General features: G+C 40.6%; 1 protein-coding gene across 1 annotated transcript; it reads left to right on the top strand.

Annotated features, from left to right (window-relative positions):
- The first annotated feature begins 3,353 nt into the window (after window positions 1-3,353).
- Window positions 3,354-20,265, top strand: LOC132148948 (collagen alpha-1(I) chain-like). Its single transcript, XM_059557758.1, has 51 exons — window positions 3,354-3,572; window positions 5,031-5,222; window positions 5,595-5,617; window positions 5,837-5,872; window positions 6,475-6,567; window positions 6,920-6,991; window positions 7,275-7,319; window positions 7,669-7,722; window positions 8,228-8,281; window positions 8,490-8,543; window positions 8,675-8,728; window positions 8,827-8,880; window positions 8,968-9,012; window positions 9,102-9,155; window positions 9,452-9,496; window positions 9,633-9,686; window positions 10,031-10,129; window positions 10,244-10,288; window positions 10,438-10,536; window positions 10,678-10,731; window positions 10,947-11,054; window positions 11,138-11,191; window positions 11,351-11,449; window positions 11,561-11,614; window positions 11,804-11,902; window positions 12,102-12,155; window positions 12,269-12,322; window positions 12,602-12,655; window positions 12,756-12,809; window positions 13,044-13,088; window positions 13,196-13,294; window positions 13,445-13,552; window positions 13,681-13,788; window positions 13,882-13,935; window positions 14,033-14,086; window positions 14,182-14,289; window positions 14,432-14,485; window positions 14,607-14,660; window positions 14,771-14,932; window positions 15,713-15,820; window positions 16,298-16,405; window positions 16,514-16,567; window positions 16,675-16,782; window positions 16,872-16,925; window positions 17,033-17,140; window positions 17,242-17,295; window positions 17,449-17,556; window positions 17,649-17,928; window positions 18,048-18,238; window positions 18,339-18,581; window positions 18,902-20,265. Exons 1-51 carry the CDS (start codon window positions 3,491-3,493, stop codon window positions 19,046-19,048), a joined length of 4,347 nt encoding a protein of 1,448 aa, XP_059413741.1. The 5' UTR covers window positions 3,354-3,490; the 3' UTR covers window positions 19,049-20,265.
- Window positions 20,266-20,854: the final 589 nt, after the last annotated feature.

The following is a 20,854-nucleotide window of genomic DNA, read 5'->3' as shown; positions in this document are numbered from 1 at the left end:
TGAGCGTGTGCGTGTGTGTGCCTGACTGCGAACCATAAAGAGGATAAGCACTTTCCTACAGGGGAACAGCTGTGGAAGCAGAAGCAGAGTGAGGCTGGTATTTTTGGAGAGCCAGCCTTCTGTATCATGAAAGTGTGGGATGGGTCACAACACCTGTTTGCTCAGGACAGACACCCACCTATCAAAGCACAGAGTCTCCGATCATGCAAGACTGAGCTGGCTATAATGACAAGACGGTCAGAAAGCTCCTCAATGCTGCAGCGCCAGCATGTCCCCTGTCCTCAAGTATGAATGTAGCCAATGAAATGCTAGTGTTTAGCTTGATTCTGCTTGATAATGAAAGAGTAATATGCATTTGTGGACGTTCAAAAGCTTGACAACGATGGCTAGATGTCATGAGGCAACAGAATCAGCCTTTGTTAAAGGGATAGTTCACCCCAAAATGAAAAAAATGTCATCACTGACTCACCATTATATTGATTCCAAACCTATATGACCTTCTTTCTTCTGTGGAACACAAATTAAGATATTTTGAAGAGGTTTTTGTCCATGTAGTAAATGTCAATGTGGTCTAAAACGCATTGTATTTAATTGTATGGAGAGAGAGAGAGAGAGAGAGAGAGAGAGAAGTTTTAAATGTATAGACACAGATGCCTGCATTCAAGTCACTTATACAAAACCAACTAGATCTCACTTAGAATAAATTTTTCGGCCCAATGAAAAGTTCTTCTTCTCTTCCCTCTATCCTGCTGCCTTTTCCAGGTCACATCTTTAGAAGCTGTCTGTGCTGTGTTGTGCTTGGCTCTTTCTCTGCTTGCAGCTCATGCTGGCTTTGGACAATGTGAGAGCTCCCAGAAGGCTTTGGTCTCCCGGGCTAAACACTAATACTTGGCTTCTTGTGGTTGCATCCATTTTCATAAATTTTCAAGTCTACTTTGGCCACGGCTGGGTATTTCTTTATTTATAGTATGTAGACAAATGATAGAGCCATGTGAAGACATTTTTTTCTGCACATTCTGCACATTTCTTGACAACGAATGGCTAAATATGCTATATACAGTATTGAATTTGAGGCATCTTTAGCATAACACTGACACTGAATTATTTTATTGCACTTTTTGTCAGTGTTGCTCATAAGCATTTACTACAAAGTACTTTATGATTGGCAATGAAAAGTTAATTTGCTTGATTTTGAGCATCAAATAATTTTTCAAATGTACACAATCTTCAGTCTTCAGAAATCATCTATAACTTAAGGTCGGCTATGACTGTATATTATACATGTGTTTCTGTAACTTTGGATATTTATAAGTAGAGTAGATGAATGTGTTTTTGCTGTTTTGTTCAGTAGAAATGTCTTGGCAAGCCTTTGGCAGAAATTCTTCATTTCATTTCATTTGAAATATGTTTGTTTACTATTTTTGTGAAAATTGTTGGATGAGGGAACAAATTAGAAGCAAAAAATGACATTTTTGTGGATTTGTAGGGAGGACAAAGTGTGTGTTGCCAATACCAGTGCTTTTCACCACAGAAAATAAAAAAAATCAAATAAAAACTTATTAAAAACACTTTCTCTTCAATCTTTTCTCTGTTTGCCACTGATTTTGTACTTGGTAATGTGTCTTCTTATTGGCTTTTAATTATTTGTAAATTGCTTTGAACAAAAGTAGCCTTCTTGTTAAATGATATTTTTTGTTTAAGAATTAATAAAGAAAAATGCATTTTTGTATCTTCATGCCATAATTTATGTACATAAACGTATGTATATAAAAATATTATTACATATAATAGTATTAAGCACACAACACTTAACTGCAAAAATAAAAAAAATAATGAAAAAAGATCATACTGACATTGTTTGCACTTGTCATAATCAAAGTTTCTCAGAAGGTTATTAGTTTAAATATCAATTCCTTTCCATTATGCCTGCAGTCATATTGCTTTGATTCTCCATATATGGTGTGTGAATGTAGCACAAGTGCTTTCATCGCGACTGACCCTAAGTGCACCTGAAAGCGATGAGGTGGCGTTTTCTTTCTCCCCCCTCCCTTTCTCTCAAGGCTCGCGACTCGTTTCATCTGCTTGATTCTGAGCGGAATAAGGAGGCAGACGCGGCTCTTGGATGAGACACTGCTATGAAGATGAAGAGAGAAGGGGAGAGCGTAAGCTCTGATTGGCCAGCTCCAAAGGTGCGACGTGTCTGCGGAAGAGAGATGCAACCGCTCACGAGCCAAATCACTTTTTATGGCTCGTGCCTGCATGCCGCGTATTAAGGATATGCACCTTTAAGAGCGTATCCGTTATTAATAAGCCCACTAAAATAATAATAATAATAAAAAATAAAAAAGGTTAAGTGCTGCCATAAAGTTTTAAATAAAATCAAAACCATGCAGTAACAGCCTGCATGGATTTTTTTTCGACCACGTAGAATTTAATTATTGATCAATTGAAACTCATGAAATTTAGAAAAATTATACAGTCCAGTAGGCCTATAAATTACAGAAGTGATGGTGACAAGATAAAAGATTGCGGGAAAACAATCTTGTTGTTATACGGAAAGTTATAAGAAAGTGTGCCAATCATGAATCAGCATTAATCGCTTCAAATATTCACCAAACACAACTACTTATATAGATATTTGGCTAATAATTTAAATAAGTGTGAATAATAATTATAAACCTAATTTGTCCAAACAATAGCCTACATATATAACTTTAAACGCTAGGCTATTTAATAGCCTACTAGATAGATAGATAGATAGATAGATAGATAGATAGATAGATAGATAGATAGATAGATAGATAGATAGATAGATAGATAGATAGATAGATAGATAGATAGATAGATAGATAGATAGATAGATAGATTAGTGCAGAAATACACTAATGAAAAATAACCTTCTACATTAAAAAATAAATAAAAAATAAAAATAAAACAGAAGTGTTCCGTCGGTGTACACATTAAAAAATAAATAAATAAAAAGAATAAAGAAACGATGACAAACATTGCGTCGTCCTCATCTCCTTGTCCTCGTTTGAAGAAAGTAAGTCTTTGGGTCGAAAGGTCTTGCCGGAATTCAAGATTGAAACAAAAGTCCGGAGATATGCCCACAATACAGGTGGTCACCTTGGCACACAACCTAGCTTTACCAAAAAGAAGTTTTGAGAGCAAAGCCTCACCTTTTTATTAAGAGATCAAGTTTCTTTAGATGTTCGCTCTGAAAACGTTGTGAAGACAGCCCCCTGTCCGGTGAAGGAGGGACGCTCTTCTATTAAACGTGAACATGCTTGAGTTATCTGGGGCTCCCGGCGCCTCCCAGAAAGTTTGGGGTATAAAAGCCAGGACCTGGAGTTGGTTTAGGCAGTAGGGAGTTTCTGCTGGGGTCTGGATTGGAGTCACTGAAGACCGGACCCTACCGTGTATGATTGGAGTCTAAAGGAAAAAAAGAACTTCCCTCGCCTCAAAGAGTCTACATGTCTAATATTTAGACATGTTCAGCTTTGTGGATATTCGGTTGGCGCTGCTGCTTAGCGCAACGGTGCTTTTGGCAAGAGGACAAGGAGAGGATGATCGTAAGTATAACTTTTCTACAACTTTTCAAGCTTTTGATGGAGGCTAGTGAGAGCAAAAGTGAAGCATTGAGGCTATTCTGTGATGCTGTGGAGAGAAATTATTCTCTCATGACTGAACAAGTTATGCAGGCGTTTTCCTATAGCCTCAAGCATAGATTAGTTATGGTTTCCCCTTTGATATAGGAGAAGAACTTTTGTTCAGTCTGGATGTGCAGTAGACCCACTGGGCCTTTTCACGGTCTGCATGCGCGAGCCTTTGGAGACATGTTGGCACAGGTTTGGAGGCTCTCCACCACGCGCAATTTATTATCATCAACAGCTGCTAAAAGAGAAAAGCAGACAAAGAGAAATCAAATAGGCCATGTGCTCAGTACTTCTTAAAAAAATTAACTGATAAAAAATTTTATAACTTAAAACTTTAAGATAAAAAGTTCAGATTTAAGTCATTGCATAGTGATAAGATTGGCCAGTTGGAGGAGGGGAAAACAAGCAACTTAAAATAAAAATGTGCAAATCCAGCAAAAGAAAAAAAATCTGATTACCGGCGACATCCATTAAAAACGTTTTCACCCAAACCAAAGAGAGAGAGAGAGAAAGAAAGAGGGAGAACCCGATGATCTCATTTTTAAATGACCATGTTTCCCAAATGAAACTTTAAGACAGCTAACTAAATTAAAACAAAAGTACTTAATTTTCTGTACAGTTATAAAGAAATGCAAATCATTTAAATGTACGTTTTACTTTTAATTAATACTCCAGACCCATAATTTTACCTGTCGAAGATTTCAAGTATTTCATGCAGTCTCACAGCGCCACTTGGTGGTTAAATATGCAATGACATCATATTTTAACAACCCCCCTTTTCCCCCTCTGTTATGATGATTGAAAACACATGCGGACCCTGCAGACTTTCCACTGAAGGAAAACGTTGGTCGTTGCCAAGCCGACAGTTTTCAATTACTTCATGATGGACGGTCAGCTTCTGCAGACGTGGAAACTTTTCCTCAAGCTTTTCACTCCGATGAATGGAATCTGGGCATAAAGGCACTACGCCACCTAAGGGTGAACCTCAAACCAAACCTTTTCAAGCTAAAGTAAAAGGTGCGCGTTTACACGAGCTGCTCTGTTCCCACGTCCACGGGAAATGTTTACAAAACAAAATTCTCAAGAGATGGCCTCATTTCGATAGATAGATAGATAGATAGATAGATAGATAGATAGATAGATAGATAGATAGATAGATAGATAGATAGATAGATAGATAGATAGATAGATAGACGACAAAAAGTGCCTTCTAAGCATTTCTCACCTTCTGTCACCGATTTAACTTAATGCATGTACGACAATAATCAAGAAACAAATTGACCTATATCTTGCATTCAATGACATACTTAAATATCAGCTGTTTAAATTTCTACTGTCATACTCATGCAACTATTTTACTCGCTGTTCCCGTAGGCACAGGTGGCAGCTGCACATTGGACGGCCAGGTCTACAATGACAGGGACGTCTGGAAACCAGAGCCATGCCAAATCTGCGTGTGCGACAGTGGCACCGTTATGTGTGACGAGGTGATCTGCGAGGACACGACCCACTGCCCCAACCCAGTGATTCCCCACGACGAGTGCTGCCCCGTCTGCCCAGACGACGGTACGACGCCTTGATTCTCACGCCCTGTTTTTTCTTACCTGGGGCAAACAGAACCACCCCACATCCCTTCATTTAAAATGTCAGGGAAAATTCAGATGGAGCCACAACATACACTCCCTATTGGATTTTTCAATGAGATCTTCGAGCTTCCGGCTTTATGGTCACTCACTGGATTAATTTGTGGTTTCCGTCATGGTTTAGTGGGCCTAAATCAGGCTCAAGGCCTCAAATCTAATTGGGGGAAAACCAAACTCACTGGTTAGGCCGATTGTTATCATTTTAGTGCTAAACATTTACAAACCAAAAGAGGCTGATTCATTTCTATTTTTATATGGTTTTAATTTTGATTTTTATTTCCCCTCAATTTTATAGAATTCCAGGAGCCCAGTGTTGAGGTAAATGTTGTTTTACTTTCATCAGCTTATAAGTCCTCAAATAAGTTTTCAGTTCATTCCTTTATAAAATGATCTTTATAAATGGCCTACATGAATAAGTAAACCATAATCAAGGCCTAATTTGAACTAATTTGAAGCAAGTTACAAGTTATTTTGCTACTTGTTTGGAAAAAAACAAATCCTTATAAATGCCTTAATGTTCATCATTCTCTCTTTTAGGGACCAACAGGTCCTGCCGGTGAGAAGGGGGACAGGGTAGGTTTATATTTCAATCTTTTTTATCAGTGTAATGCTTCATCAGGGGTTTTGTTTTTATTGCAGATCATCTTAAAGTTCTTGGAGATCAAAAAAAACATACATTTTAAACCAGCTTTCATTACCACAGCACACAACTTTAGAGGTTATAATCCTTAAAGATTAGTTATTTTTTTATAGTTTACCTGATTTTCAGTTGGATTTGATCTAAAACAAGTCATGATTGTAATATTCAAGTTATATATAGACACACACTTACATAATAATATGTAACATAACAACAATAATGTGATACTAGCTACAAGCAAGTGCTGCTGATTTATTTTGTCTTATTATATGGTATATGTGGCCCTCTTCACACTTGAGATGAGAGAGATGATTTGGTCTGTATTTAATGTAAAAAGACAACAGAATTATATATCAGCCCTCCACTTTCCTCTAATTATACCTCTACAAAAATCTGATCTATAGATGTGGGGCTTAATTTTGAACTGTATGGGTTTTGATGTGAACTGCTCGGTGTTCAAACCTGTCTGTATCATAGTGTAGCATCTGCCTCATTCACTTAAATCCTAATGTTCCTTTCCCTTGATCTCAAACAGGGTCTTCCTGGCCCTCCTGGCAATGACGGAATCCCTGGACAGCCTGGCCTTCCTGGGCCTCCAGGCCCCCCTGGACCTCCTGGCCTGGGTGGAGTAAGTATTTCACCCTAAACACCCCAACAGCTAGGTAAAAGGTGTGACTTATATGTGCCTTCAGGCCAGGTGAAAAATTTTAGGAGTTGTTGAGGCCATCAATTGAAATCAGATTGCATTTAAAAGACCTTTAGGTCACAGAGCTGACACATTTCAGCACCATTTAAGTGGACAGCACCCTCAGGGCAGTGGCCACAGTTGCACTCAGGCATGCAAAGCTTAAGCCTAAGCATGAGCTCGATAAGTTCAGTTACAGTTCATCCTGTCCAATGCTAAAATGAGCAGAGATTTTTTTTCTCATCTCATCTTTTGACTGACAAGATGTTTGCTTTTTCTCTTTGTCCCTCCACAGAACTTTTCTCCTCAGATGTCTGGTGGATATGATGAGAAATCCGGAGGAGCAATGGCCGTCCCAGGCCCCATGGTAAAAATGCACAGATGCATGCACATAAAGTACACATGCGTCCTACAAATCTCTGAGTGATTCAAATGTCAGTTCAATAAATGTACAATATGCATATACACTTATTTGTCTATCTATATAATCACAATTCAGCTCTTTATTAACACACAGCATCATATCAGCCGCTGCACTACAAACACATGATTAATATATTTTTAATTTAAGGCATATGAAGCCCTGTGCAATCATCAGTTATTACTTAATCAGGTTTCCTTACAGTATCTCCTTTGTCTTTTTTTTACAGGGAGCTATGGGCCCCCGTGGACCTCCTGGACCTGCTGGAACTGCTGTGAGTACTCCCTAAGAGTTCTTAGAAACCATATCATCTTAACTTATATTTTAAACCAGTTCTATACTGGAAGTCATAATAAAATCAAGCTATTATTTTAACTTAAATATACACCATGCAGTTTGAGATAAATATATATATATATATATATATATATATATATATATATATATATATATACACAATTTGGAACCCAGGAAAATCAGAATAAATTCATTTTAATTTGATCAGCCCAGGAAGTCAAAATGAGCTACTACCTGTTTCCTCAAGGCTTACTGTTCAATTTAATTGCACTGTGTTCTTCAGCTTTGAGTTTCTTGTAATATGTGCTCTTTGTCCCCCTCTACAGGGACCCCAAGGATTTACTGGCCCCCCTGGTGAGCCTGGTGAGGCTGGTGCTCCTGTAAGTATCTAAACGAATCATCCCTGCACTCATCAAATCAAACACACAGCTTTTTTTTTTTGTAAATAACAAATAGCAAAAAGCCTAATTACATGTCCTCTACTGACTTTTTAAGAAGAGCTCGCAGATAGACCATAGAAATAAAAAATTATTTTAAAATAACCCTCACCTCCTTGCATATGTGGCATTTGGGTCAAATGAGGTCAAAAAGGTACAGGGTTCATGAATTTTGACCTCAGCCACCTATTTTTTATTTCTTTGTTTTTTTGGGGGGTTTTTTTGCATGTATGCATGCATGACATCCAGTCTGTGCATAATAGAGGTTTCTTACTGGCAAGCAAAAAGTATTTTTAGACAAGATTTTACTTTTTTTCTTCTGGATTATTCACACTGCCAAATTGTGACTCACTCATGCGGCCACAATGTGGAACACATAAATACACTCACATGGACACAAATGTTTTTTTCCTAACCTAGTTTTTTTTCTGATGCTTTCCTGGTTTAGGGTCCAATGGGTCCCCGTGGTGCAGCTGGTCCCCCTGGAAAGAACGGAGAAGATGTAAGTAATTCTACTCAAACACTACTTTTTAGTTTAAGAAGATATAAGAAATAAACTTCATTGGTTTATGCAGTTTACTTCTATTATAATACTGCAAAATATTTCCATTAAGATTTCAGGAAACCAATGATTGTATTTATCAATGTCTACTATTATAATGCCTCATTCTTTTCATTCTCTTCTTGTCTGTGTTCCTCTGACTCTGTAGGGTGAGTCTGGCAAACCCGGTCGCTCTGGTGAGCGCGGACCTCCTGGCGCACAGGTGAGTGTTGCCAAAAGGACTCTTCCCAGGATTTTACTGTTGTTATAATTGCATTGTATTAGCACTGTAGTGTGTGAGCCACAAAAGGAGAAATGCCTGTTAAATTGTTCTCCATTTCTCTTTCTATCTAGGGTGCTCGTGGATTCCCCGGAACCCCAGGACTTCCAGGCATCAAGGGACACAGAGTAAGTTCTCCAACTCCAGGAAGCAATTTCTCTTATTTGATGAATATCAACTTATGGCGACATTACTTAAATCTTTATGTGCATCCTCTCTACCTCAGGGATTCAGCGGTCTAGATGGATCTAAGGGAGACACTGGCCCTGCTGGACCTAAGGTGAAATTTAGAATTAAAATCAATATCACACTTTAAACCTGGAGTTCAAAGTAAGCAGACCCCATAACATGCTGCTTTGCCCATTAGGGTGAGCCTGGTGCTGCCGGTGAGAACGGAACTCCTGGAGCTATGGTAAGAAATCACACTGAATAAGCATGACTTTCATCCTATTTTCAACATCTACATTTGTAGTTCTTTACTAAAGTAACTCTGTTTCCCAGGGTCCTCGTGGTCTGCCTGGTGAGAGAGGCCGCGCTGGTCCTTCTGGTGCTGCTGTGAGTAACCTTATGAACATGAACTTAACCCTAATGTCCTACTTTACAACTTATGTTGCAGTATTATACTTTATTTGTAGATCTGACATTGTGCACTTTGCAAATAAAGTACAGACGTGTATGTTGAGCATTTCACGTTAGTTTAACATCATTTTGAAAAGACATTCTGCACTTTTTGGATCCTTTAAATGGATCGAGATCATCCCTCAAACATAAAACACAGTATTTACAGTGCACAGATTAAACCTTGTAATAATGAATAACTTCCAAATAATTATATTTTCTCTATTTTTCAGGGTGCCCGTGGTAACGATGGTGCCGCTGGAGCTGCTGGTCCTCCTGTAAGTGGCTTGTTTTTTTGTTTGTTTTTTAATAGATCAGATTTTTGTAAATCCACCAGTTCTAAATCAATGAGTATAATGAGTAAAAAAGGACAACTTAAGCTGACTATAATTTATCTTCTCTCTCTATTGTTAGGGCCCAACTGGCCCTGCTGGTCCTCCAGGATTCCCTGGTGGCCCTGGAGCTAAGGTAAAAAAAAAAAGACTCTCATTTATTCACATTATTACACATATTCATATTACAAATCAAACCAAACAGGAGCTAGAGTGCCACAAGGTGGCACTGTAATTGGGCTGATGGAGCCAGATGTTCCTGACAGCGCTGTCAGTCATCTAAATTATGTAGGCCAACAATTAATGAAGAGCTGGTCAAAGCTGACAAACAAACCTACAGTATCCTCTAGCATAATAGAAATACTTGGTTTTTTTTATGGACTCTCTACACAATGCTGCATTTACATTGAGGGTTGAGATGCCCCTTGTGGCACTTCATAAGTGTTGTCCCATCGCACTCTTTCACTTTGCTTTCCATAGGGAGAGGTTGGTGCTCAAGGAGCTCGTGGTGCAGAGGGACCCCAGGGAGCCCGTGGTGAGCCTGGTAACCCTGGACCTGCTGGTGCTGCTGGACCCGCTGTGAGTGAATCGTTTTACATATTATATTATCCTAATTTTTTCAATCTTAAATTTCAGTCATGTGTGCACTTCAGTCCTAAACACCTTGTCCATGTTGCATTCCTTCTTCTGTAGGGTAACAATGGAGCTGATGGTGCCCCTGGTCTTAAGGGTGCTCCTGTAAGTATTGTCTTAATATTTCTCAACAAATGCTCTCCTTCTTGATAAGAGTTCAGATTTAGGACAACATATTTCCTCTTCCTGAATTAGAACATTGCTGTTAGTAACTTAACAGCCACATATGTGTTAATCTCTGCTGCCACCTGCAGGGCGCTCCTGGTATTGCTGGTGCTCCAGGTTTCCCTGGACCTCGTGGTCCTTCTGGACCTGCTGGAGCTGCTGGTGCCCCTGGCCCTAAGGGTAACACTGTAAGTGTCCATTTCTTCTCAGATCATGAGATTCATTTTTTTTTTGACAAAATATGAATTATTTCATACATTTACTATTTAGTTTTTTCAAGAAAAGGTCATTCTGCCTACTTCTCTTGACCATTTTTGTTCATTTTACAGGGTGAGGTTGGTGCGCCTGGTGCCAAAGGAGAGGCTGGTGCTAAGGGAGAGGCTGTAAGTATAAACTTCACTTATTTGATCTTGATAACTTTGTCACTCACTCCATTTCATCTTCCATCTTATCACGCAAATTTTGGTAAAACATTATACAGCTTTATAAAAAAAAATTGGCCTAGTACAGATTTTTCACAAAGCAACTTTTACATAAATGTACAAAAAAAAATCTGGTAAATTTCTAACCATCTTCATTTTCTTGTGTGCTTACCCAGGGTGCCCAAGGAGTTCAGGGTCCCCCTGGCCCCTCTGGTGAGGAAGGCAAGAGAGGACCTCGTGGTGAGCCCGGTTCTGCTGGTGCCCGCGGACCCCCTGGTGAACGTGTATGTACCCACATCAAACCTCTCCATTAGCAAGGACCTTAAAATTGGGCCTGAACATAATAGTCACACACCTCTTTGTGCAGGGTGCTCCTGGTGCTCGTGGTTTCCCTGGTGCTGATGGATCTTCAGGTCCTAAGGTGAGTCTACAAAAGATACAAAACATCATTTTCAAATGAAAAATTAAGCAGAAAATTGGTGCAAAATCTCTTTAGGATATTCTCATATTCATATACAGTGTTTCACCAGTGGTAAATAGCGATCATGATAAATGCAACACTCTCTGATCTTAATAACAGGGTGCCACTGGTGAGCGTGGAGGCCCTGGAATCGTTGGACCTAAGGGTGCCACTGGTGAGCCTGGCCGCAATGGTGAACCTGGTTTGCCAGGATCCAAGGTGAGAATGTAGATATCAGCAGGAATGCTATACGTCATTTGGTTGTATTGGCTGTGTATTAATGTGCCATTGAGTACTGTTTGACCCCCTCTATCTTCATGCTCATAACAGGGTATGACTGGTAGCCCTGGCAGCCCTGGACCTGATGGAAAGACCGGAGCTCCTGTGAGTGCCCACACACAATTCTCCATAATGTCAGAATAAACCATCATTCCCTTCCTGTGTACATAATAATATCCATGAAAACTCCTGCTGAGATGTTTTATTTCAATAGTCATAAATGCACACAATGCATATCCAGAGATTCATACACGGTGGGTATGGATCAAGCTCTTGTTATTTGATTTTTGACAGGGTAACGCTGGACAAGATGGCCGTCCTGGACCACCTGGCCCCGTTGGAGCCAGAGGACAGCCTGGCGTCATGGGATTCCCTGGACCTAAGGGTGCTGCTGTGAGTGATCCTTATTCTCTTTCAGTTTGAAACTACAGCATAAAAAGTCAATATGCTCACTGTATAGCCGAATTACAGACAATCAGACTTTGATGGTTTAATTTCTATGTACAGTACAAGAAACTTCTGAGGTCAGATTCAATGTGTAATTGTTTCTAAGCATCTAATTTTGATGTTTACTTCTGATGTTTACACTCAGGGTGAGGCTGGCAAACCTGGTGAGAGAGGTGTGATGGGTGCTCTTGGTGCCACTGTAAGTAGCTATAGTTATTTTTTGTTTTCCACACCACATTCAACTTTTACCCTGTTTGGTTCATAGTGTCATAGTCTGTTGTTCATTCTATTGTGTTTTGTATTTAACTATAGGGCGCTCCCGGTAAAGATGGTGATGTTGGTGCCCCTGGTGCTCCTGGACCTGCTGTAAGTAGCACTTCAATATCCCATAAGGCATTTGCCAAGTGGTTTTTCTTCATGCAAGATAATTTCAGTCTCATTTAAAACAGCCATCCTGCTAATCCATAAAACAAACAGTTTCAAAATGTTCATATTATGGCCATAAATACAATATTAAGTTATATATCTTCAACTTAAATTGTCCTTCAATCTACTACGTTGTAGTAATACTCTATAACATTCGAATATTGTTACTCTAATTAATCATAAATTGGCTAATGTGTCTCATGATCATTTTTCATGAAGGGGCCTACTGGTGAGAGAGGTGAACAGGGACCTGCTGGTCCTCCTGGATTCCAGGTGAGTGAGTTTCTCAACTTACCCAACCCAAAACACAATATTTTTGCTATAGACATTGACATCAGTGTGCTCATCTCTCTGTTGTGCATCTGATTGACAGGGTCTGACAGGACCTCAGGGTGCAACTGGTGAGCCTGGCAAGGCTGGTGAGCAGGTGGGTTGCTAGCCAGTGTGTTTATATGGAACTGCTGTTTAAACTTTTCCTATAATATAAAATAATAAGAGGAGATTTATGGTCCATCAGTGCTTGCAAGTACACTCGTGCTTAAAGGACACTTAATTATGCAGTTTAGCTATGGGCATCAGTAATGAAGTCTCTTAGAAATCCTCATTAGAAATGAAGGGCCAGGTGATGCAATACTAATTTGCCTTCTTTGGCCCATAACAGGGTGTTCCTGGAGAGGCTGGAGCTCCTGGACCTGCTGGATCCAGAGTGAGTATCTACAGCATGATTTTCAAGTGGCACATAATGCTGAATGTAGTTTTAGATTTGTGAGATGGATGAGAACTGATGGTATTTCTCTTTACTTTTTTACCCAGGGTGACAGAGGATTCCCTGGTGAGCGTGGTGCCCCTGGCCCTGCTGGTCCTGCTGGTGCCCGTGGTTCTCCTGGTTCAGCTGGTAATGATGGTGCCAAGGTGAGTCTCACCTATTCTGACACACTTTGTTGATGACCACAAATTTACAATAATCGGCTAAAATCTGAAGGATACCCCTAAATTTAAATCAAACTCCTGAAGTGTATGATTGCACTGTATCATCATTAAGACTTGTTCTTGCTTCCTTAGGGTGATGCTGGTGCCCCAGGTGCCCCTGGTGCTCAGGGTCCTCCCGGACTTCAAGGAATGCCTGGCGAACGTGGTTCTGCTGGTCTGCCAGGTCTTAAGGGTGACAGAGTGAGTACTAATGATGCACTTTTCTGAACTTTGAGATCTGTTCCTGACGAAAGATCAATACAAATACTCAGCAAACTGAACTCTGAATGGTACAAATTCTCAAAACTGATAACAAATTCTTATCCCAGGGTGACCAAGGTGCCAAGGGTACTGATGGCGCCCCTGGTAAAGATGGCATCCGTGGTATGACCGGACCAATTGGACCTCCTGGACCTGCTGGAGCTCCCGGTGACAAGGTGAGTGTCTTTTGTTCTAGATTCCAATGCATCTATCTCACAAAGTTGAAGAACATATTCAACCATGGATCTATCATTTGTATTTTAACATAGGGAGAGACTGGTGCTCCTGGACTTGTTGGACCTAATGGTGCCAGAGGACCACCTGTAAGCACAATCCTTGACTTTAAGATACACATATATGCTACACAAAATTGGTGAATTGAAGGAAAGTTGAAGTTCCATTTTCTTCAATTACAAATAGGGTGAGCGTGGAGAGACTGGTGCTCCTGGACCCGCTGGATTTGCTGGACCTCCTGTGAGTAAAAAACTCTAGTATATATATATCCTTTTAAAATGTTTAAATTATTACAGGCTAGGTCTTATGTTGAACATCTAATTTCTGTCCAACAGGGTGCCGATGGTCTGCCTGGTGCTAAGGGAGAGCCTGGAGACAATGGTGCTAAGGGTGACGCTGGTGCTCCAGGACCTGCAGGAGCAACTGGTGCCCCCGGACCTCAGGTTTGATCATCTTCTCAGACAATCTTCTCATCCAACAGACTTATGCTCTTTTGGGTCTATAATGTTTGATCTATGTAATAACATAGTTTCTTTCTTAATGTTGACATGCACATTTTTAATCAGAATGATTTGTGCTATGTAGGGTCCCGTTGGTTCTACTGGACCCAAGGGTGCCCGTGGTGCTGCTGGTCCTCCTGTGAGTATGACTTATGTTTATACTTACCACAATTAAAAACTTACAGTATGTTCTTCTTTTAAAGATACTTGTAAATTACATATTACAATTGGGCTAATTCATTATTAAATTTTTTGTTAAGGGTGCTACTGGTTTCCCTGGTGCTGCTGGCAGAGTTGGACCCCCTGGCCCTGCTGTAAGAATCTCTACAACACTGATATAGATAGTACTAATTAATACATCAAAGAAGTAACAGTGATCCTCTTCCATAATTAACAATGGTTCTCTACTTGCTTCTTGTCTTAGGGAAACGCTGGACCCGCAGGACCTCCTGGAGCCCCTGGTAAGGAGGGCCAGAAAGGTAACCGTGGTGAGACTGGACCTTCCGGGCGCACTGGTGAAGTTGGTGCTGCTGGACCACCTGGTGCCCCTGGTGAGAAAGGAAATCCCGGAGCTGAGGGTGCTCCCGTAAGTCTTTCATGCTGATCAATAACATTGTTGCCTTTCCTTCTGGCCTTTTCGAATACATAACCGTAACCAGAGTCAATTGCAGTGTCTAGCAAAATTATTAGGATGTCTTAATCAGTTCTCTCAAATCCTCACACTTTTTGGCAGTGTTACACAGTATGTGAACAACTTATTTCCTTTGGTCTCATCTGACCTCAGAATCTTTTCCAACATTGCAACTGGCAAAATGCAATACTTGTTGGCAAACTGCAGACATGCTTTAATATAGTTATTTTTGCATAGTCATCAGTAAACTGTGTATCTCCTTATTACTGGCCACTCAGTTTATTTTCTCACAAGTCATTGCCAGGTAACATGTCTTGAAATGCAAGGATATTAATTTGTACTCTTTCTTAATTTATGTATTTGTTTTACTTTATGCATTTTAGTCAAATTTTCACAGTTATCTTACAAATTTACAACTTGAATAATTGCACATGTGGTAGTTATTTAATTGATTATTGGTAGAGGCCGATTCGAAGACAACTTTGTGCTTAACACATAACACATTGTTTGTCATAGTTCATTCTCTGCTAAAGGGAAATGCGATTCATCTTCCATATCTTGATTGGTCTTCCATCTTGATGTCCATGTTAGTATAGATTGGTAGATATAATTAATTGTTCTAGATATTTAAAAAAGTTCTAGTTATGAATACACACACACTGTCTAGTAAAGACATTGCCTGTGATGTACTTCCTATATTATATCAATAATTTTCCACTAATACTTTTCTTTCAGGGCTCTGCTGGTATCCCTGGACCTCAAGGTATTGCTGGTCAGCGTGGTATTGTTGGTCTTCCTGGACAAAGAGGCGAGCGTGGTTTCCCTGGTCTCCCCGGCCAATCTGTGAGTATTCTACATGTCATGTTATATGTATTCTACATATTCTACAAGACATGTTAGGGGTGGTGCTAGCGCAGTGGATAAGACACATGTCTTTGGTGTGAGAGACCCGGGTTCGAATCCACTGTGAGACACCAATGTGTCCCTGAGCAAGACACTTAACCCCTAGTTGCTCCAGAGGTGTGCGACCTCTGACATATGTGGCTATTGTAAGTCGCTTTGGATAAAAGCGTCAGCTAAGTGAATAAATGTAAATGTATTCTGGCTCCCTTGTTTTACTCTCTTTGATGTCTCAATTGAACATAAGTAAACACGTAACACATGAACACGTAAATCTCTGATGTTCTTCCATACAGTCATGAGCTATGGTTGTTGCATTAAGCCAGGGTCTACTTTCAAGTGTTTGTCTTGTTAGAAAGTTGGCATCTTATGCATCAATCATGGTAAAGCTTTCATTATTCTCTTCATCATGCCATTTAGGGAGAGCCTGGCAAACAAGGACCTTCTGGTCCCTCTGGTGAACGTGGACCTCCTGGACCCATGGGACCCCCTGGACTGGCTGGACCTCCCGGTGAGCCTGGTCGTGAGGTGAGGATATACACCTATACACCAATACCTGTTGAATTTCATTGCCATAACTGAAGCCATAAATATCATCCTGCCTTGTTGACATCTATGTAATTTCCTTTACATTAGGGAACTCCAGGTAATGAGGGTTCTGCTGGACGTGATGGTGCTGCTGGACCAAAGGTGAGCTGCAGTCTTCATGGTTTCCCCCTTCATGGTTTCCCTCACATTAGGCTGTGTGACACAGATTATGTCCCTTACAAAATGATGTTCTTCTGCTCCGGATATAGGGTGACCGTGGTGAGACTGGTTCTGCTGGCACTCCCGGTGCTCCTGGGCCTCCTGGTGCTCCTGGACCCATTGGGCCTGCTGGAAAGACTGGTGATCGTGGAGAGTCTGTAAGTGTCCCATCTCCAATGATGAAATTAACTGTTGATGGCTTAAAAAGCATGCAAGTATTATAACTAATCCATTTTTCCTTTTTTAGGGCCCTGCTGGTCCTGCCGGTGCTGTTGGCCCTGCTGGTCCCCGTGGACCCGCTGTAAGTCCCGACTCAAACCTCAAAAGAATTGCCAAACCAGAGTCTGCATGTAGCTCCATCTGTAATACACATTATATTATCATCTGAGGTGTAATGTCTTTATCCAGGGACCGGCTGGAGCTCGTGGAGACAGGGGTGAAACTGGTGAGGCTGGCGAGAGAGGCATGAAGGGACACAGAGGATTTACCGGAATGCAGGGACCCCCAGGACCTCCAGTAAGTGACTTTATTTAACTTATGGAACTTAGAGTGTAAATCTTGAATATAACATCCATAGCTTGAAACCTGTTTTTCATCTCTTTTATTCTTGTCCATAGGGACCTTCTGGAGAGCCTGGACCTGCTGGAGCTTCTGGACCCGCTGGACCTAGAGTAAATATTATTATAAAATATGTTTTGTTCTATATCTGTACTTCCATTGTTTCTCTGCTTTGATTAAGCATTTATTACACATACACGGTTGCTTAAGTATCTTTCGGTGTTCATTCTGATTGGATTTGGATGTTTCTGTTTTTATATTAATAGGGCCCAGGTGGATCTGCTGGAGCCGCTGGTAAGGATGGTATGAGCGGACTTCCTGGACCCATTGGACCTCCTGGACCCCGTGGTCGCAATGGAGAAATTGGACCAGCTGTGGGTGATTCTTTCCTTTCTACATGACTTTGAACCCAGAAAACCAAATATACAATTTAACCCCAGCATATTTGGTTTACTCTCTGATATAGGGACCTCCTGGACCTCCCGGACTCCCTGGACCTCCTGGACCCTCTGGTGGTGGATTTGATATCGGCTTCATTGCCCAGCCAATGGAGAAGGCCCCTGATCCCTTCCGTTCCTACCGTGCTGATGATGCCAATGTGATGCGCGACCGTGACCTCGAGGTTGACACCACCCTTAAGTCCCTGAGCCAACAGATTGAGAGCATCATGAGCCCAGATGGCACCAAGAAGAATCCTGCACGCACTTGCCGTGACCTGAAGATGTGCCACCCAGACTGGAAGAGCGGTACGTTCCCTTTCTCCATTGCACAAAAATTCTAAATTCCTAAATTCTAAAGACATTTCTCACCCTGAATCATACTATATGCCTAGATTAATCCCGTTCCTCTCAAAAATAAAACACAGGCGAATACTGGATTGACCCTGACCAGGGCTGCAACCAGGATGCCATCAAGGTCTACTGCAACATGGAAACTGGCGAGACCTGCGTCTACCCAGCTGAGTCCTCCATTCCCAAGAAGAACTGGTACACAAGCAAAAACATCAAGGAGAAGAAGCACGTCTGGTTTGGAGAGGCCATGACCGATGGCTTCCAGGTGAGGATGTCAACTAGGCGAAAAGACATAACAGGTTTTGTCATCATGTCTGTTTATTATATTTGCTAAATTTTTCGTGCTTTCCTCTCAAAACCTACAGTTTGAGTATGGCAGCGAGGGCTCTAAGCCTGAGGATGTCAACATTCAACTCACCTTCCTGCGCCTCATGTCCACTGAGGCCTCCCAGAATATCACTTACCACTGCAAAAACAGCATTGCATACATGGACCAGGCTTCTGGCAACCTGAAGAAGGCCCTTCTGCTGCAGGGCTCCAACGAGATCGAGATCAGAGCAGAGGGCAACAGCCGCTTCACATACAGTGTCACTGAGGATGGTTGCACGGTGAGTTCTCCATCTTTATCTTTTCTTAATGTGACCATCACACAGTAATGCAGCATCTTAATACCACAACCTAACTCTAACAAGTTAACTGTTAAAATGACAGACAATGTCATTATCAAAGCATGACTTCAGTGGGATTACTTTTACAGTTATTCATTTAGTAGTAGCTTTTATCTGAATTAACTGTGAGATTAAAAGCAGAAGGGAATTAACAAGTGATTACCCATTTAGCAACATAAATGTTTATTATTATAGCAACAAAGAATGGTTTTGTATAGGCTCTAATTCTATGCCTCTTTTCCTTCTTTCCATCTCTCCAGTCGCACACCGGTGCATGGGGCAAGACAGTCATTGACTACAAAACAACGAAAACATCCCGTCTGCCTATTATTGACATCGCCCCTATGGACGTTGGTGCACCTAATCAGGAATTTGGCATTGAAGTTGGCCCAGTCTGCTTCTTGTAAAAAAGAAATCTGGACTTGAGATTGTTTGTGTGCGTGTGTGTTGTTGTTTTTTTCTAGCAGTCATCTCTCTAAAATCTTTTCTATGCATTAAAATCAACCCTAGAATTCAATTTGGCTGTCCAAATGGTCCACTTGCTTAGACCTGCGCTTCAGAAGACAGTGGTTGTGTGTCATCAGGCTTTTTTGGACCACTATTTTGTCACCACCAACACTGAGGATACTTTAGAAGACTCATTTGTTTCACTGGCAACAAGAAAATAATATATACTTATAAAGTGTAAAATCCCCCTGGAGTTTTAAAGAAACATCACTGATGCAAGTGACTTTTTTTCAACCACTAAGGAAGGACAATGAAAGCGCAAAACCAAATGCTTTGTACCATGTTCAGGTGTTAAATAAATCTGTAAAATGACATTTAAGTGTCTTTGTGTTATACCCATTAGGACCACCGGGTGCCGAATGCCAACATTCCTCTCAAGAATCACACAGAGTACATCTAGTAGAGACAGGGGTTCAACTTTGTTTTGATGTCTTATGGCTACCTCAAAAAAGAAACCTGCAATTCTTAGTGTTGACCAACACCAGGTCAGGATTTTACGTGGCAGAAGTATGGTTAAAGGATCAAGTGACAGCTGTAAAGGTGCTATTTCCTCATGAGGTCCTGTTAGCAAGAAATTCTAGAGTTTTGCTTTTTCTAAAAGTAATGTATTGTTCATTGCTTTGCTCACAGGGCCTTCGGTGCTAAATAAATCCTAATATCTTGCTGCCCAGTTGTAACAAATGCCTCTCTTTCTGAAGTGTAAGCTAAGAGCCAGACAGCAGAGCTTTTGTTAAGAAGCAGTACTGTAGCTGTGATACACACAGTCTTTTCAAGTGTAGAATAAGCAGGTGGAGTCTGTTTTTATTTTCCAAAAACCTTTTGACACTTTTTGGTTGTTGTCTTTTGGTTTCTTTACAACCCCCACCCCCCTCAGTGTTGACCTGTATCCCCACTTCCTTCCCATCCTTCTGTAATCATCAATTTTTGTTTTCACCCAGGTTTTTTTTTTTTTCCGTAAAACAGGCAATCAAATAGAAAAGTCCTAAAATGATGAGAGAAGCACACCATGGGGGGTTAAAACAAGAGGATCTGTACCTATTTTGTATATGTATAATAATTTGAGATGTTTTTAATTATTTTGAATGCTGAAATAAAGCATGTTAAGTGGTCGACCTTATGTTTGTCAGAAGTGATCTTGACTCGTCCCTGACTGCCCAATGGACTTGAATGAAGCACAGCTTGCACCTGTTACAGTTGTTTTGACTAAAAGGAAAGATTAAAGAAAATCTCAGAAATGTCTGATACTTTTTTGGGGTGTTTCTTTTTTTTATGTTGTTGTTACAAAAGTAGTTTTAGTCATTTTCTACCAAGCAAACTCTACTGAACAAGACATCCTTTGAGCAAAGTATCTTAAAATTAGCATTGGAAAAACTGCATATTCTGATGCTTGCGTGTACTAACCTGGTGCAGCCTTGAGGTACTTGCGATATAAAGAAAATGACTTTAAGTCGTTGCACTCCAAGCTGATGTGCAAAGTATTCCACTGATAATCCAAATGATCCATTGGTGAATATCCAGATCAGGCTTCATTGTGCTGGTTGATGCTCAGAACTCCACATCATTGGTCATCCAAGCTGTCGAGGAAAGTATAATCCACAAGCAGAGAATTCCTTTGATTTGAAAATTGAGAGATGTTGCTGTAAAAATAATTGTAGTTTTTAAATATTTAAATGCAAATAATTTCAAAGTATAACCTTTTGTGGAGC

This window comes from Carassius carassius, chromosome 9 (assembly GCF_963082965.1).
Source record: "Carassius carassius chromosome 9, fCarCar2.1, whole genome shotgun sequence".
Lineage (NCBI taxonomy): Eukaryota > Metazoa > Chordata > Actinopteri > Cypriniformes > Cyprinidae > Carassius > Carassius carassius.
This window is presented reverse-complemented; position numbering and strand designations above follow the sequence as displayed.

Bases quoted from the DNA above. Each gene is read 5' to 3' on its own strand.
- LOC132148948 (XM_059557758.1), top strand. From the start codon at position 3,491: ATGTTCAGCTTTGTGGATATTCGGTTGGCGCTGCTGCTTAGCGCAACG. The intron at 9,497-9,632 runs GTAAGTGGCTTG...CTCTATTGTTAG, and splicing joins CTGGAGCTGCTGGTCCTCCT to GGCCCAACTGGCCCTGCTGG. The intron at 13,295-13,444 runs GTGAGTCTCACC...TTGCTTCCTTAG, and splicing joins CTGGTAATGATGGTGCCAAG to GGTGATGCTGGTGCCCCAGG.